This window comes from Schistocerca nitens, chromosome 3 (assembly GCF_023898315.1).
Source record: "Schistocerca nitens isolate TAMUIC-IGC-003100 chromosome 3, iqSchNite1.1, whole genome shotgun sequence".
NCBI classification, from domain to species: domain Eukaryota; kingdom Metazoa; phylum Arthropoda; class Insecta; order Orthoptera; family Acrididae; genus Schistocerca; species Schistocerca nitens.
The window spans coordinates 479475947-479492747 of NC_064616.1; the positions used below are offsets into that span (position 1 = coordinate 479475947).

Consider the following 16801-nt stretch of genomic DNA (forward strand, 5'->3'; position numbering starts at 1 on the left):
TACTAGTAGACTTCTGGCCAGGAAAGCACTGCTTGCCAGTGCTAGTCTGCTTTTTGTGTCCTGCTTGCTGTGTCCACCATGGGTTATTTTACTGCCAAGGCAGCAGAATTCCTGAACTTTGTTTGCTTCATGATCCTCAATTCTGATGTTGTTTCTCACTGTTCTCATTTTTTGCTGCTTCTTTTACGTTCATCTTTCTTCAGAGTACTCTCAGTTCATAGACATAGACATGCATTAGACCATTCATTCCATTCACAGATCATAAGTTTTCTTCATTTTCACTGAGGATAGCAATGTTATCAGTGAATCTTGTCAGTGATATCCTTTCACCTTGAATTTTAATCCCACTCTTGAACCTTTCTTTTTATTTCTATCATTGCTTCTTTGACGTATAAACTGAAGTGTAGCGGTGAAATGAAAAACTATATCCCTGCCTTATACTCTTTTTAATCCAAGTACTTCTTTCTTGGTCTTCCAGTCTTATTGTTCCCTCATGGTTCTTGTACATATTGTATATTAACTATCTTTTCACTTATCCCTATTTTTCTCAGAATTTTGAACAGGTTGCACCATTTGAAACTGTTGAATTTTTTTTCCACATTGACAAATTTTATGAAATGTCTTGATCTTTCTTGTGTTTCTTCCATTAATTGCAAAGTCAGAATTGCCTCTCTGGTGTCTTTTACCTTTCCTAAAGCCAAACTGATCATCTTCTAAGATATCCTCTATGTTGTTTTACATTCTTCTGTATATTATTCCTGTCAGCAACTTGGATGCATGAACTGTTAAGCTGATTGTGTGACAATCCCACAACTGTCGGATCTTGCTATCTTCAAAACTGTGTGGATGATGTTTTCCCAAAAGTCTGACTGTATGTCACCAGTCTCATAGATTCTAAACAGCAATGTGAATAGTCATTTGGTTGCCACTTCCCCCAATGATTTTAGAAATTGTAATGGAATGTTATCTATACCTTCTGCCTTATTTGATCTTAAATCGTCCAAAGCACTTATAAATTCTGCTTCCAATAGTGGATCCCATCTCTCTTCCCTGTCAACTCCCATTTCCTTTCCCATCACACCATCAGTCAAGTCCTCTTCCTCCCAGAGGCCTTCAATACACACTGTCCATCTACCTGATCTCTCTCCTCTGCATTTAACAGTGGAATTTCCATTGTACTCTTAATGTTACAGCCATTGATTTTAATTTCACCAAAGGTTGTTTTGACTTCTCTGCAAGCTGAATCAATCCTCCTGACAATCATTTCTTTTTCAAGTTCTTCACATTTTTCATGTAGCCATTTTGCCTTAGCTTCCCTGCACTTCCCATTGATTTCGTTTCTAAGTGACTTGCATTTCTGTATTCCCGATTTTCCCTTGCCTATGGTTTTCTCTCCAACTTCTGCAACTGCCCTTTTTAGAACTATCCATTCCTCTTCAGCTGAACTACTGACTGACCTATTAATTATTGCAGTATCTGTAGCCTCAGAGAACTTCAAGTGTATCTCATCATTCCTTAGAACTTCTGCGTCTCACACTTCTTTGCACACTGATTCTTCCTGACTAGTCTCTTTAAACATCAGCCTACTCTTCATCATTACTAACTTGTGATCAGAGTCTGTATCTGCTCTTGGGTATGCCTTACAATCAAATATCTGATTTTGGAATCTATGCCCGACCACGGTGTAATCTTACTAGAATTTTCCCATATTTTTGGCCTTTTCCAAGTATACACCTACCTCTATTCATTCTTGAACAGAGTATTCGCTATAACTATCTGAAATTTATTGCAAAACTCAATTATTCTTGCTCCTCTCTCATTCCTACTACCAAGTCCATATTCTCCCGTAACTCTTTCTTCTACTCCTCCCCTACAACCACATTCCAATCCCACATGACTATTAGATTTTTATATCCCTTTATGTACTGAATTATCCATTCACTGTCCTCATACTTCCCCCTCTCTCTCTCTCCATCTTTTGCTTGTGACATTGGCATCTGTACCTGAACTATTGTTGCCAGTACTGGTTTGCTGTCAATTCTGATAAGAACAACCCAATCATTGAACTATTCACAGTAACTCACTCTCTGCCCATTCTTCCTATTCCTAATGAATCTCGCTGCTGTATCTATTATCCTATACTTGTCTGTCCAGAAATCCTTGTGTTCTTTCCCTTTCACTTCACTGACCCTAATTATATCTAGACTGAGCCTTAGCATTTCCCTTTTCAAACTTTCTTGCTACCCTATCACATTCATATTTCTGAGATTCCATACCTAGATTTGTAGAACATTACCCATTTGTTGATTATTTAATATTTTTCTCATGGTCACCTCCTCATTGGCAGTTCCCTCCTGGAGATCCGAACAGGTCTAGCACAAAATCTTTTGCCACATGTCCGATGGATGCAAAGTTGTTTCCATTACCTTCTGCATCCTCATGCCATTGATCATTGCTGATTCTTCTACCTTTCAGTGCCAGTTTCCCAACTCAAGGGCTAGGGAGTGTTGTGAACCTCTGTCCACTCCTCCATTCTCTTTGACAAAGCCATTGACTGAACGAGTGTGACTTCTTATACTGGAAGTCTTTGGCTGTCATTGCTGATGATTTTTATTCAAAATTTAAGTAGTGGTGAGGTTCGAACCTTGGACTCAGGACATTTTGATTATTTGTCAAAGACGCTACCCCTAAACCACAGGTCTACCTCCCAGTTTCTGCCCACAGTCCAATCAAAGATAGCCCATGGTATGTTTTATGTTACTCATAGTTGCTGTGACACGAAGCTAGCTGTCAAAAATTTCTTATAGGATATCCTAACTGTTGAAGCAAATCTTGTCCCAAGTGTGAAAATTTATAGTTTTGTCATATCAGTGATTTAATTACAATCTATGGATTGTTTTCCTGAGTGTGGGATAGTTGACAACTTTGAGGATCATTAAGGCAACTGCTGCAGGAAAACAGGAATTGGTTCTAATATTAAGTTTTTCTTAATTTGATGTAATTCTGCCGGTACATGCTAGAGGTCTTAAGTTTTGTATTATCTAATTCTACTAGAAAGTACCCTGTACACATTTGAACAGATGTGAAATACTGTACTGTAGCAAGGAAAGCTGAGTAAGCATGCACACAAGTGTGCGTGCGCGCGCACCCGCACACAACTGTGCGTGCGCGCGCGCCCGCACACAACTGTGCGTGCGCGCGCGCCCGCACACAACTGTGCGTGCGCGCGCGCCCGCACACAACTGTGCGTGCGCGCGCGCCCGCACACAACTGTGCGTGCGCGCGCACCCCCACACAAGTGTGCGTGCGCGCGCACCCACACACAAGTGTGCGTGCGCGCGCACCCACACACAAGTGTGCGTGCGCGCGCGCCCGCACACAACTGTGCGTGTGCACGCGCGCGCACTCTTGTGTGCGTGTGCATCATTTGAAGAGATGTGAAATACTGTACTGTAGCAAGGAAAGCTGAGTAAGCATGCACACAAGTGTGCGTGAGTGTGCGCGCGCGCGCGCCCGCACACAAGTGTGCGTGAGTGTGTGTGCGCGCGCGCGCACTCTTGTGTGCGTGTGCGCGCACACAATCACGCACACTTGTGTGCGGGCGCACGCGCACACTCACGCACACTTGTGTGCGGGCGCACGCGCACACTCACGCACACTTGTGTGTGGGTGCGCGCGCACGCACACTTGTGTGCATGCTTACTCAGCTTTCCTTGCTACAGTACAGTATTTCACATCTCTTCAAATGATGTAACAAATTTAACTATGTTTTATTCCCCAACCATTTACCTCTCTGAAAGGTCCATTATTAATTTTTCCAATATTTTATACTTAAATCTTCTTAAATTTTTTTAATGTTCTTCATACTCAAAACTTAGTAGAAAATGATTATTAAATGGCAATTTCTTTGCCTCTTCATCAACAAGCTTTATGAATGAATCCCTCATGTTCATTTGTGAATGTTGAGGTTTTTCTTTCCTCACTTCCCTATACTATACAGATGCCAAGTATACTATATCTATGTCAAGAAGGGTACACTATAGTAATAGCTGCAGAGGTTATATGATCTATCACAGCTGTCTCACACTGAATGACAGCAATGGTAGCCTTGTTTTATTTACATCTTTGCACAATAGTTCATAGTTGGCTTTAATAATAAAATTGCTGCAGGAAAACTTCAGATCATACATCTGATTATAGATGGTAAAATAACAGCTATACACGCTCTGAACATGATATCAAGGGGGAGCAACTTAAAAAAAAAAAAAAAAAACCCCACACGTAAGCTACCCTGATGATGCTTTTCCACACTGTTTTATTCCTAGTTGGCCTTATCCTATGTAAAGGTGTGTTTGGTGTAACATACAGAATTGCCTGGCAAGTTTCACAGATGACATCAATGGTCCCATATAGACAACTATGGTGTGTAATCAGTGCAGGGAACAAAAACAACTGTTAAGTGTGGCACTTCAGGTTCAAACGTTATCTGTAACCCAAATAAATGTAAAATGAGGCTTTAAGAGGAAAAGAGTGCTCATCTGGAAAAACAACGCAAACAGTTTGTAAGAAATGAGACAGTTAAAGAGGATTTACAAAAATAGCCAGAACACTTAAGAGAAAATTTTGTGACTCACTGTGTGAATTTTGGCTTGTGAATATGCCCACTGCTAGCTTTTTAGTTTCCCAAGGACCTTTTGGTCGAAAGAACATCAAAACCAAGCTTGTTAGACAGGCATTATATTGTTTATATTTGACTTTATTTTTCTTTCTTAAGGGTGTTTCATCCACTGTGGTTTTTATTTGTCCTGGTGTGGTTGCTCTGCTGCTTTTCTCTGTTGTTCTCGTTGTTGTCTCTATCTCGTTCCACTAGTCCTCTTCCTGATAATTATTTTTGTTGTGTTTTTCTTTCTGTTCATAATTTTCTGGTTGGTCTTCTTTTTTTTTCTTAAACCTTTCCTTTTCCACTTGCACCTTATTCTACAGTGTTCCCTTTGACCTGAGTTCCTGAGTGGTTTTCCTACTCAGTCCCTAGTTAGTCTCACTTTCTCTGAAGGAAAGAATCTCTGGTACCATTTATAGACCTTTGTGCTTGTTTCTACTGTGGTATTACAAATATTTTCTACATGGAGTTAAATATAGTTTATTTATGGAGATAAATTTTCCATTGTTAACTTATTGCATTTTCTGCTTCTGCTAATTAGTTACTATGTTATTGTTTATTTCTGTAATTTGGTTCCCTATACTCTTAATTTCAGCAGTCAACAATGAAGAATGAAGGGAAGAGCAGTGAGTTACCTTTAGCATCAGATGGGCATCAGGTTTTCCTCGAACCCCTGACTTCACTGGCAAGGGTGCTAAAAATTCACCAGGCTCAGGTACTGTTACTGATGATTTACGAGTCCGTTTTTCGGCGATTTGTTTTTTTTCTGAACCTTCACCTTCTTTTTCTGCTACTTGATTAGATTCCTCCGTTGGAACAGCAGCTGTCTCATCTCCTAAAATTTCATATTTTTAATCATAATATTTCCAAAAAGAACATATTTTTCAGAATTATGTATCTGACTGCGAGAAAATTTTGTTATTACTGTAAAATGGATCCACAGGCAGAAATAAATGAACAAAAGTTTCTGGAATTTATGCCATGCATGCAAGTAAAAATGCATGGCATAAAAATAAATAGCTTGGATTAAGTCTACAGCTTGACATGAAAAACCAAGCATGCTAATAACAGTACACTCTAGAACAGCACACATAAAGAGGATGTTTTGCCTACCTTTTGCAATTTCAGTAACATCATCATCACTGTGGTCTTTACCACCTGGTTCTGGTTGGCCTTCTGTTTCTTCATTGGCAACCATTTCAGCCATTGTCAGTAATTCAGCTTCAGCAGGATTTTCTGGTAGCTTTTCTCTGATATTCTGAATTAAAAGATAAAAAACAAACAATCAGTTATTTTTGTGGGTATTCTTGGTGAAATTGTAGACATTAAAGCATGGCCTGTGATATAAAAGTATCTACACCTATCATAAAACAAATTCTGAAGGATATATTTGTTATCAGTACAACTACTATGATAGATTCCTAACTTTCTTAACTAACAATAAATAGCTTACCACTTTTTTGAATTAATAACATACTTGACAGTGGGCTTATTACAATCCTCCCTGTAATATGAAAAGACATGGTGCCAGAAAAGCAATAGGGAACGTTGGGGCTTTCCCTCATGAAAGTTAAGTTTTCTACTTCTGACTAAGTCTGAAGCTGAACTTTTCTAGTGTTGTGTTTCATTGTCTTCTGCATCTCAACACCTCCTTTATGAGTTGAGTAGCAATCTATCATCTCATATTGTTGTTATTCCATCCTGGTCTTTCCAAAAAATGTGTGTCAGTTTTGGCAGGTTACAACTAATCTGGCAATGGGTATTTTGGAACCCAGTACCACTGTTACCTGATTTTCACTGGAGTTCAGTTAATTTCATTCTATAATAAAACAGGCCCTCCTGAAACTTGAGATTAATGTGAGTGACTACTACAACAGCAAATGTTACAACAGTTTGTGTGTGTGTGTGTGTGTGTCTTTAACTTATACTGCAATGTGAACTGTTGCCCTATTCCCATGTTCAGCTCTTTTTACATTCATGGTATTTAACAGTGATCAAGAGGACTAAAATGATTTTGCCACAGGTATATTACCATCTCTCAGCACCTAAAACCATGGGTACAAACTGTTGCAAAGATTACTTTTGACTTGATAAACTTCAGAAGTCCTTCACTTGCCAAAAAAGCTGTTTTCACAGCTGGAGACTGAGATTGTACTATGATCAGCAGATTAAGGTAGTGCATGTGAATTATCTTTTATTTAATTTCAAGAAACAACCATGTCATATTACACAGATTGAGGCATTGAGCTCCAACACTTATGTCATTATTCCCATTCAGTTTGCTTCACTTCAGGATGTACTCACCTACATGTAGACAACCGTATAACATATTGTCTTACACAATCATTCTTTAAAATATTTTTCCATAATTAATTTCATAGTGCCTTATTCTGTTTCATTATCTTAAAATAAGTTCTGTTAAAGTTATGACAAATATGTTACCAACAGATTTCCAACTAAATAAAAATTAACTAAAATAAATAAAAACTGGATGTAACATACACAAAGCGCACAATGGGAGTACCCACAGAAGGTGGCTGTGGCTCAGTCTCACTATTGAGAATCAGTAAGTCATTTATCAACATGACACTGAAGCAACGGGTCACTAATTTCAGCAGTGAGTAACTAGCAGTTAGTTTCATCAAATCCTCCACTGTACTGATCGAATTCTGACCTTAATCATCTGGTACATGGCCACTACATACATGTTGCTGCAGCTAATGGTAATCACTATAGATGACCCGCATATCTTTGGACTGGATTAATTTAAAACTGATGGGCTTTCAGAAGTTGATTTGGTAAAGGTCCCAGCAGACAATGAACCAAGAAACATATATGTGAAATTTCCTTGTCCATTCCAGGCAGGCCTCAGATGTACGTTTGTTCGGGATGGTAGGGGTGGGGAAACCAAAGCACATATATCCCTTTTAGCCAACACCTCCCACACTTTTCAAGGGCACACTATGACGTTTACAGGCACACTGGTTATTTCTTATCTGGTTTTTTAATGCTAATACTATTGGTAGAATATGAGCAATGTACGATTCTATCAAATGGTTGAGAATAATATGGAATAATGCCATAAACACCTGATAGTTCCCACTGCAGCCATAACTTTTTCAGACACTTTGCAGATACACTTCTCCAAAACATTTACATTTTTGGCTAAAGAGCATGGTTGTTAAAAATTATATTCATGTATGTTACATCTGAAATTAACAGGAACGTATGTACCCTAATATTTAACAGTTTAGTGTAATTCCATACCTTTAAATATAGCATGTTTTATCATAGGCTCTTTGTATGTGAACTGTCACCTTGGATTTGTTGCCATGTGGTGTTCACATAGCGTAGCATCCATAATTGTTGAGATTTTTCTAAGTTACATTAAATCATTTCTGTGTTAGTGGTGGTGGTGGTGGTGCTGCTGCTGCTGCTGATGATGATTGGTTTGTGGGGTGCTCGACTGCGTGGTCATCAGTGCCCGTACAAAGTCCCAATCTTTACACAGACCAATCTAGCCACTTTCACGAATCATGATGAAATGATGAGGACAAAACAAACACTCAGTCCCCAGGCAGAGAAAAATCCTCAATCCGGCCAGGAACCGAACCCTAGAACCTGTGATCCAGAGGCAGCAACGCTAGCCACTAGACCATGAGCTGCAGATGTGTGTGTTTTTGGAGGGGGTCTTAAATTGCTACAATGATAGAATTTCTTCTACACCTATCAAAAAACTACTTTTATTTATAATATTCTTCATGCACATTCTATGTAACAAAACATAAAAAGATGCATGCAAAGATTGTAGCTGCCAAATCACATGAAATACAGGATCCAAAATGTCGTAGAGCTATAATTTAAATAATGTTCGTATGTATTCAAGGGATAATTTACCCATACATTCGTTTGAAAGGAATATTGTTAACTCATCAAATCTTAAAGCTAACACTATTTATGCAAACAATGCATCATTTTAAAAGTTACAGGGAAGATGTTTGGAAAAACGGCACCTGTAAACACACTGTAATATGTAGACAATTTCCACAAAATGAGCATCATTGACAATAGCAGGAAATGCTGTGGAATTTCCTACATGTATGCAAAGAATTACACAGTGGCCTCTATCTAGACCAGTGGTAGTCAACCTGGTCCTTACGTCCCACTAGTGAGCATTCCAGCTTTCATGATGGGCAGTAGGCAGTAAGGGTTTCAAAACCATTTTCATTGGGTTTTCACAAAATTCCCAATGATAATTTAAATTTCACAAAAAAGTACTATGTGTATCACCCATGGCACTTTAGTGTGACCGAGGGTGAGGGGGGAAGCATTATCTCAGAATAGCTCATGCATCTCTCCCAAAGTACCCAGTTGTAAAAGAAAATCCAGCACTGCCCCACCAAAACAATGCATGAGAAGCATGAGCAGATGACTATATAAGGCACAGTATGAAGTTAGATTTGTGAGAGTGAACATGTGCCTGCAGCTTCAAATAAAATACTGTGAAGTATTGTGAGCCCATGTCTCAAAAAAAGGAATACATTTGCGGCTATTGAGGTGGGTTTCATAGACTCTGTTTTAAATAATGAGTTTATTGTACAATGAAACATTATCCAGTGAGGCAATGAAACCCAGCTGCTTGCGAGAATATCTTTCTACAAAGTGTTCAAATGATACGGACAAGCCCACTGAATATTTTCAAGAAATATATAAAAAACTTCAACATCATTCAACAATTATTGCATCATTTAAGAAACAACAATGGATTAATTGTGGCTCATTGCATTTCTCAATTAATTTAAAAAAGTAGTAAAAGTTATAATATTAGAGAAACTGTAAGAATACTCTCTCTATAAGAACTTACAGGTATCTTGACAGTGATGCATCAGTATCACTGATGAGCCACATCATCACCTGCTTAATAGCTTGTCTGTCCATCTTTGGAACAAAACACATCACTGATTTTGCATCCAACAGTTTGTCAGTAGGTTTGTCTCGGAGGCATGTGGCATTAGATGTCCACACACAGGTCACGTAATTCGTGTAAATAACGGGTCACTGATTTGCGTACACAGTGATGGCAGCCGACAGTGACCAGATAGGTTTCACAGGATTTAAATTAGGAATATTCGGTCACAGAGACATCAATGTGCATTCACTATAATGCTCCTGAAACCACTCTAGCATGGTTCTGGCTCCAAGACACACAAAATTATACTACTGAAAGATGACATTTCCATCAGGGAAGACATCAAGCATGAAGGGATGTAGGTGATTCACAGCTGTGAGTGTGTCTTCAATTACTACCACAGGTGCCATGTCAGTGCAGGAGAATGTCTCCTATAGCATAATACTGCTTCCACCAGCCTGCATCCATAATGTGCTGCATGTTTCAAGCCAGTGTTTACATTGATGATGGTGTTTGTGGAGGTGACCATTGACCTACCATAGCAAAAAATGGGATTCACTCGAAGAGGCAACACATTTCCATTGATTGATGGTCAAATCTCAATGGTCCCTGCTGACTGCAATCTTAACTGATGATGATTTTGGGTCAACATGTGAACACACAGGGGTGGTCTTCTGCGGAGCCTCATGTTCAACAATGTATGATGAACAATGTGCTCCAAAACACTTGTGTGTGCACCAGCATTGTGTTCTTTCAGCAGAGATGCCACAGATCATCATCTATCCTACTTTACAGACAGAGCAGACACACCTCCAAACCACATGTTTTGTGAAGAGTCCTGGATGTCCAACCATTTATCACGTAGTGGTAGTTTCACTGTACATCTACCTCTTTCTGTACATGCTCATGACAGCAGTAAGTGAACATTCAACAAGCTTCACCATTTTTGAGATCTTGTTCACAGGCTCTGAGTAATAACAACATGCTGTCTGACAAAGTTGCATATCTCAATGGATTTCACCACTCGCAGACATGTTCGCTAAGGTGAGCTCCCGTCTGTGTATACTCCATTTACATACTTCCCCCCCATCCCCCAACCCCAATATCATGCGCCCTCAATGCCACCAGGTGGCAGCTAACATCACAGTGAGCAATGCTCATAATGTTTTGGCTGATCAGTGAACACTTAAAATTTTAAAAATGTTGCCCACAAGAAATAGCAATGGCAGCTAATGTTGGGGAAAAATAACTTTTAAGTATTCTTCAGAACTCTTAATTTCCCATGCAGATGTATGACTCTACCACTGCAGATAATAATGCTTTATTGATGGCATATGTACATTATTTTGATGAAAAGAATTCACTATGAGAAGTAATATTATCCACAATATATCTCATTACAAAAACAAAAGGATTGTCGACATCTAATGCTGTGGAATCATACAATATAAAGAACAATATTCCTTTGAGTAATATAAAGACGTGCTACTGGTAGAGCACCATCAATGGTACATTGCTATCATGTATTTTTTGTTTATTTGAAGGAAGTAGTATCAAATAATTTATTCACTCGTTGCATAGTGCACAGACCTTGGAGGAAAACATCTAACAGCAAGTTACCATTCACTGTGAAATATAACAACTCAGCTGTAAAAGGATTAAATACAATTCGAAATATGATAGAATGTTTAGACAGTTTTAACAAGACAGCACTGAATATTTTATTAGATTACTTTTGCACACAGAAGTTCGATGGCTGTCAAACGGAACATTTTTGAATAATTTTGTAACATTATATGACAGTGTCAACAATTTTTGAGCAGAATAATGAAACCAATCTGCATCAACATTTGAAAACAATAGAGAATGATGCATTTTATTTGGCAGATATTTTCAAGACATTTAACAGTGTCAATTTGCAGCTTCTTGGAGCTAATAAATCTCTTACAGGCTACCAAAATAGTGCATTTATTGACAAACTTCATTATCATCCATTGAAGAGAGAGTTCTATCAATTTCATAAATTATCATCTATAGAAAATGATACAACTCCAAAGGATATTGATATATTTAGTAGCCACCTCAATGCAGTTAAACAGGACACAGAAAAGCAATTTGAACATATTTTAAAACTGAAGGTGCAAGACTGGATGGAAAATCCTTTTACCACAAACACTGATGAAGAGGCTGATACAACTTGTTAAGAAGACGATGAAGAAAGTAAACATCAATTCTATTGTGGTAGATATGAAAACTTTTGGAAAAATAAAAAAAAATGCCTGCCTCATTGTTGTGGAATCTGGCTTTGGTGCTATTAGCCACATTATGACCAAAGAAGGAAACTGCCTGAATATTTCTGAAAGAGGAGACGTTTGTTCCTTCCTTTTAAAAAACTGAGCCAATAGCCAATATTAATTTTCCAGCACCAGCCTCAGGTATCTCTTTAATAATTTAATTACCTAAATTCAAATTCATCAGATTTCATGCTTCTATGTAAGCAAAGTACAAATAAAGAGAGAGATTTAACAACAGTAAATTGTTTTCTGAAAATTTATCCTGCCAGAGTTCTTGAATATAGGACAAAGTATTTGTTAAGTAATTATTATTACAGCATGAAAACCACAAGTCTTTAAAGAATCGAACTCCCATGTATAAAATTTTTTTTAAACATATGCTTACTTTAGAAATGAGTTAATGTGTTAAGTATCTGACATTAAGCATGTACAAAAATGATAAAGAAGTTTAGGACAGGTTTGAAATTATGCTTAAAGCATGTTGGAAGTCACTAAGTGCTCCATTGTGAAAAACAGGATGAATATGGTCTGGGTAATTCGTACTCCATTTTAAGCATAAACAAATTTCTTACTCATCTCAAACTTTATGAAGTCATATTTCCTGAAATGTGCATCATACAATGATATAATTTTGCAAATACATTCAGTGTTATATGTGGGTAAGGTCTGTAAACAGTGTTGTGAATAGAATCAGCAGTGAAGAAGTAATATATTAGAATGTTGTGTCTGATGCTGAAGTGTTACCACATTACAGTGAAAAAGTAGTAAGCTATAAACTTTTATCCTTTCATAATTCTGTGGAAGTGTCAGTGAGCAAAAGTTTGATTAAGATTTTAAATTATGTGTAAATTTTGTTGGCAGTTGCTAAATGTTCTCATTCACAAACATTGGATGAATTAAGTCCAGGTATTTGCACACTGTCAGTTACGCTACCTCAAGACAAACACACAGTTTTTAACTGCAATATTTCTCTTATTGTATTAAAACAAAATAACACTTAATGAAGAGATTATGAAAGCATTTTAAAGATTTAAATTTGTTCAATAATGAAGGAAAAAATTTGAAAATCAATTTTGTTGCCCCTAGAAGCTGTTAGATAGGCAGCCAGCATCTAGTTTCGGGTTCTGGGATATTTGTTTGGTAATATAAATGCTCTTGCTTTAACTCTGTTTTATAAATTTTATGAAATAATGTTATTTCCCTTGTTTATAAATCACCATTACTGCGGAACTGGTGGGCATTTAGATAATTTTGCTACTAACACTAACTAGGTATAAGAAAGTTGACTACCACTTATCTAGATGAACTTTATGGCATACAGATACTGGTATGGATAGCTGCACATTATCTAGAGAAAGCTCTGGGCATTACACTGCACTGCACTGCACACAAACATGAAGCTGAATATGTACTGTACACAGCACGGGTGTTTTATCTTTTCTCACACAATTGCTGCTATTCCAACCAGAATTTTCCACTGAATGTAACTTTATTGTCAAGCTGCAAAAAACTTGCTTTGCTTTGCTTTGCCTTCACTGAAAGAGGCTTCTGCATTGGTTGGTAAATATGATGCATAACAATTTATAATGCTCTAGGACATTTATCATCCTTCCACACTTAGCTACCAAACAATTCACAAATTTCCAACTCTACAGATTTATACATACATACATTATTTACAGTGAAATGTTAATTCTCCCTTTTAGATGTTGAATAAATAATATCTCAGTTTTAATGGTGTAGCAATGGCATAAGAAAAGGATATGTGTCTGTATGTGCAGTATCTTGAGGTTTTTTCAGTTACAGCAATTTTGGGAAATCCTACAAAAGATCAATCAGCATAATAGGTCAGGATTTGAGTCCTCATCACTGTGAACAGTGCAGTGTATTATCAATGATGTATCTTACACAACAGATCCAGCTGTTACAATTGTGCAGTCAGACTTTTATAAGAAGGAATCAGACAACTCTTCTTTCCCCTTCTGTTATTACGGGTAATATGTACACAGCCTCACAATTCCGTTTATGGAAACAATCCTCCCCAGTAATCTTTTAATTTTTTCACGCATCTGATGAACTATCAGTAACAAAAATCACTTGCTTCAACTATTAAACTTTTTGAGACTATTATGACACCACTGACTGCAAGCAGACAACTTTCCAATAATTGTAGTTTTCAGTATCAAAGTATATGGTACCATGGAAATGTTGACTGAGGGCAGTGAATACTTGACACCAAAAATCCTTCAGGCCTGCAGCTGTCCAAATGTGTTCCACATTAAAGCCAGTCCTCATATTTTCACAAACTTTTTTTTCCATCTGTTGTCTCAGAAGGTGGGGAGTTATGAAAAATGCTGATCACTGACTGCAATCCTCCCACATGGCTACCATAGTTAGTTACAAATTTCAAGTATTACTATACAAAAACAATAATGTGCAAGTGCCAATTCAGGTATCTGATAGTTTCAAGTAACATTTCCACAATACCAACATTCATCACACCACTGATGATCCAAAGATTAAACTAATCTACATGAAAATAATGCCAAAGCTGCCATATTAACAGCTTCATAATCGTCAAAAATTTCCTCAGTGAGCCCATTACTTATATGACATCTGTAAAATGTTAGTACGGTTTGAGGTATACTAAATGTTGCTCTAAGTAATGTGCTACTGTAAGGAACATACTATGAACAACTTAAATTAACACAGTTAATAATTACCATTACTAATATTCACAACACACAGTACATATTTGAGCTTACCTTTATCTCAGTTATTAATTCCTCCAATGTGTTTTTTGTAGTGGGTATTATGGTTGGAACTGGAATAGGAAGTGGGAATGGCATAGGTACTGGAAAAAGTGAAGTAAACATATGCATTGGGCATGGGACATATATTGGAACTGGTACTGGTATAGGTACAAAAGGCAGTTTCGTCAGCGTCAGATCTGAAATAAATAAATAAAAATAGAATAATATGTTTAGAAAATTTAAACCAAATAAAATAAAAATGTACTGCTATAGAAAGGTGGTAGAAGTAACTCTCATAACTGCAGTGGGTAGTGTGGTGGGATATGCATCTGCTTACCTGTGGTATTGTCATTATCATTTTCAGTTAACACCATGGGCTGGTCAGGTGAGCCATCTCAGTTTTGTTGTCTATACTTTCAACAAATACGATAATTGTGTGTTCCTTGTTTAAACTTATTTTATTGCTTTTAAAAATGTAGGAGCTTATTTCTGCCACACCTGCATTAAGTGCTGCCAAGGACGGATTAAAAGAGGGTGAGGGTGGTGGTGGTGGTGGTGGTGGTGGTGGTGGTGGTGGTGGTGGAGAGGGTGATCGCCTCCTCTGTGAGTTGAAACTACATTACAAATTTTTGTAATCTGCGCCAAAGTTAAGCACATGAATGCAGAGTCGTGGATTTAGTTAATTCAGTATTTCTCAAGCCATCTTACTTTGTGTGCCTGAGAAAATGTACTGCCTGTCCCAGTGACTTGTGCCCCCCTCTGTTTGAATTGTGAGTGCCAAATATTAACAGGGCTTTCAAATCTGCCACAGCAGCATGCTTTACAATTATAATTTTCAAAATATAAATATATACATTTATGAACAAAACTGGCAAAAATATAACTGTCAACAAATTAAGAACTACAGTTTGAAAAGTATTTTATTATAATTTCAGTTTATTTGCTTTTCATTTGCTTATCAACTTTGTGTTAACAAAAGGCTTATGAGCTTGTTGCTGTGTGTTAAAAATTATATGAAAGAGGTTACTCAGAAAAAGGTTGCAAATACTACACATTTCAAGAAAATTAAAACCTTTTGTTGAAAATAACACACATTTTTGCAATTGTTTGGTATTTTAAAGCATCAAAACAGCTTAAAGCGGTAGTTTTTGAAGTCTATTTTCCTCAACTTTCAAGGAGAGGCCCCTGGGTCTTCTTTCTATTCTAGACAACTGCCCCCTCCCACAAAACTTCATTAATCTGCCCCTGAATGCTGCTCACTAAAATTCCAAAACCATAAATAACTGTTGTGTTCCTGTTACTACATTTATTTCGACAGTTCTACTTTTTCTTACTCTAAATTACATAATTAAAAATGAAATATCTAAATGTAATTACTAGTTCTCAGGCTTAAAATCTTGTGTATGTCGATAAGAAATACAGTACTGAACACAAATATTGCACATCATTTTATTACTACAAACAATGCAAGTGATCAGAGAGGTCACATGCACAATCCTACCCATTGATACTACCCTTTTTCACTAAAGATCAACGTTTATTTACTATTCACAACAGAGTATGTATTCCATTCATGTGGATTCTAAAATCTGTTCTGTAACATCTCATTTAAAGCACCACGGGCAGAGACAGACAGACAGACTAACATTCTTAAATATATACTCATAAGTTTTCTTTCATTGCCACAACAAATTAACCCATTTTTCTTTGGTCGTAAATATCTGCTGGAGCTGACATGAGACCCTCAAGGATGATTGTCCTTAATATGGCTGTAGTCTGGTCTCAGCTAGGTTGGATAGTAAAGAAAACTGAAGCTTTTGCATTACAAGTTTGTTGATCAAAATACCCATACAAACAGAAAAGATAACACAATGCCATTCTTGGACTTCTTATTTGTGCAAAACATTTTATTTTCTTACTACAAACAAAATGCTTTTTTACAAAGTGGAATTCCATGTGGGCTTTTCCTTGGGTAGGAAACAGTGAAAAAACAGACAAATGAGTTGCAATAGTACAAGATTTATCAAAAACTCCTTGATCTACATTTAGACATCCCTAAAAACATCATCTTTAGAAGGATCAATGATTAATGGTGGTTACACAATGTTGAAGAGGTACACAATATAAAGCACAAAAGGAGATAAAATTCACTTCTATAATAATAAAACCACAAAATATCACACTG

The 16801-nt window shown here is 37.2% G+C and overlaps 1 protein-coding gene across 1 annotated transcript in view; it reads right to left on the minus strand.

Moving 5' to 3' along the window:
• The window catches only part of LOC126248409 (uncharacterized), a 410584-nt gene that overhangs the window by 57021 nt on the left and 336762 nt on the right, over positions 1 to 16801 (minus strand). Inside the window, exons 15-17 of the mRNA XM_049949365.1 lie at positions 14629 to 14813; positions 5774 to 5918; positions 5296 to 5495 (exon numbers count right to left, since the gene is read on the minus strand). Coding sequence (XP_049805322.1) covers positions 5296 to 5495; positions 5774 to 5918; positions 14629 to 14813 — 530 coding nt within the window. The remainder of the gene's footprint in view (positions 1 to 5295; positions 5496 to 5773; positions 5919 to 14628; positions 14814 to 16801) is intronic.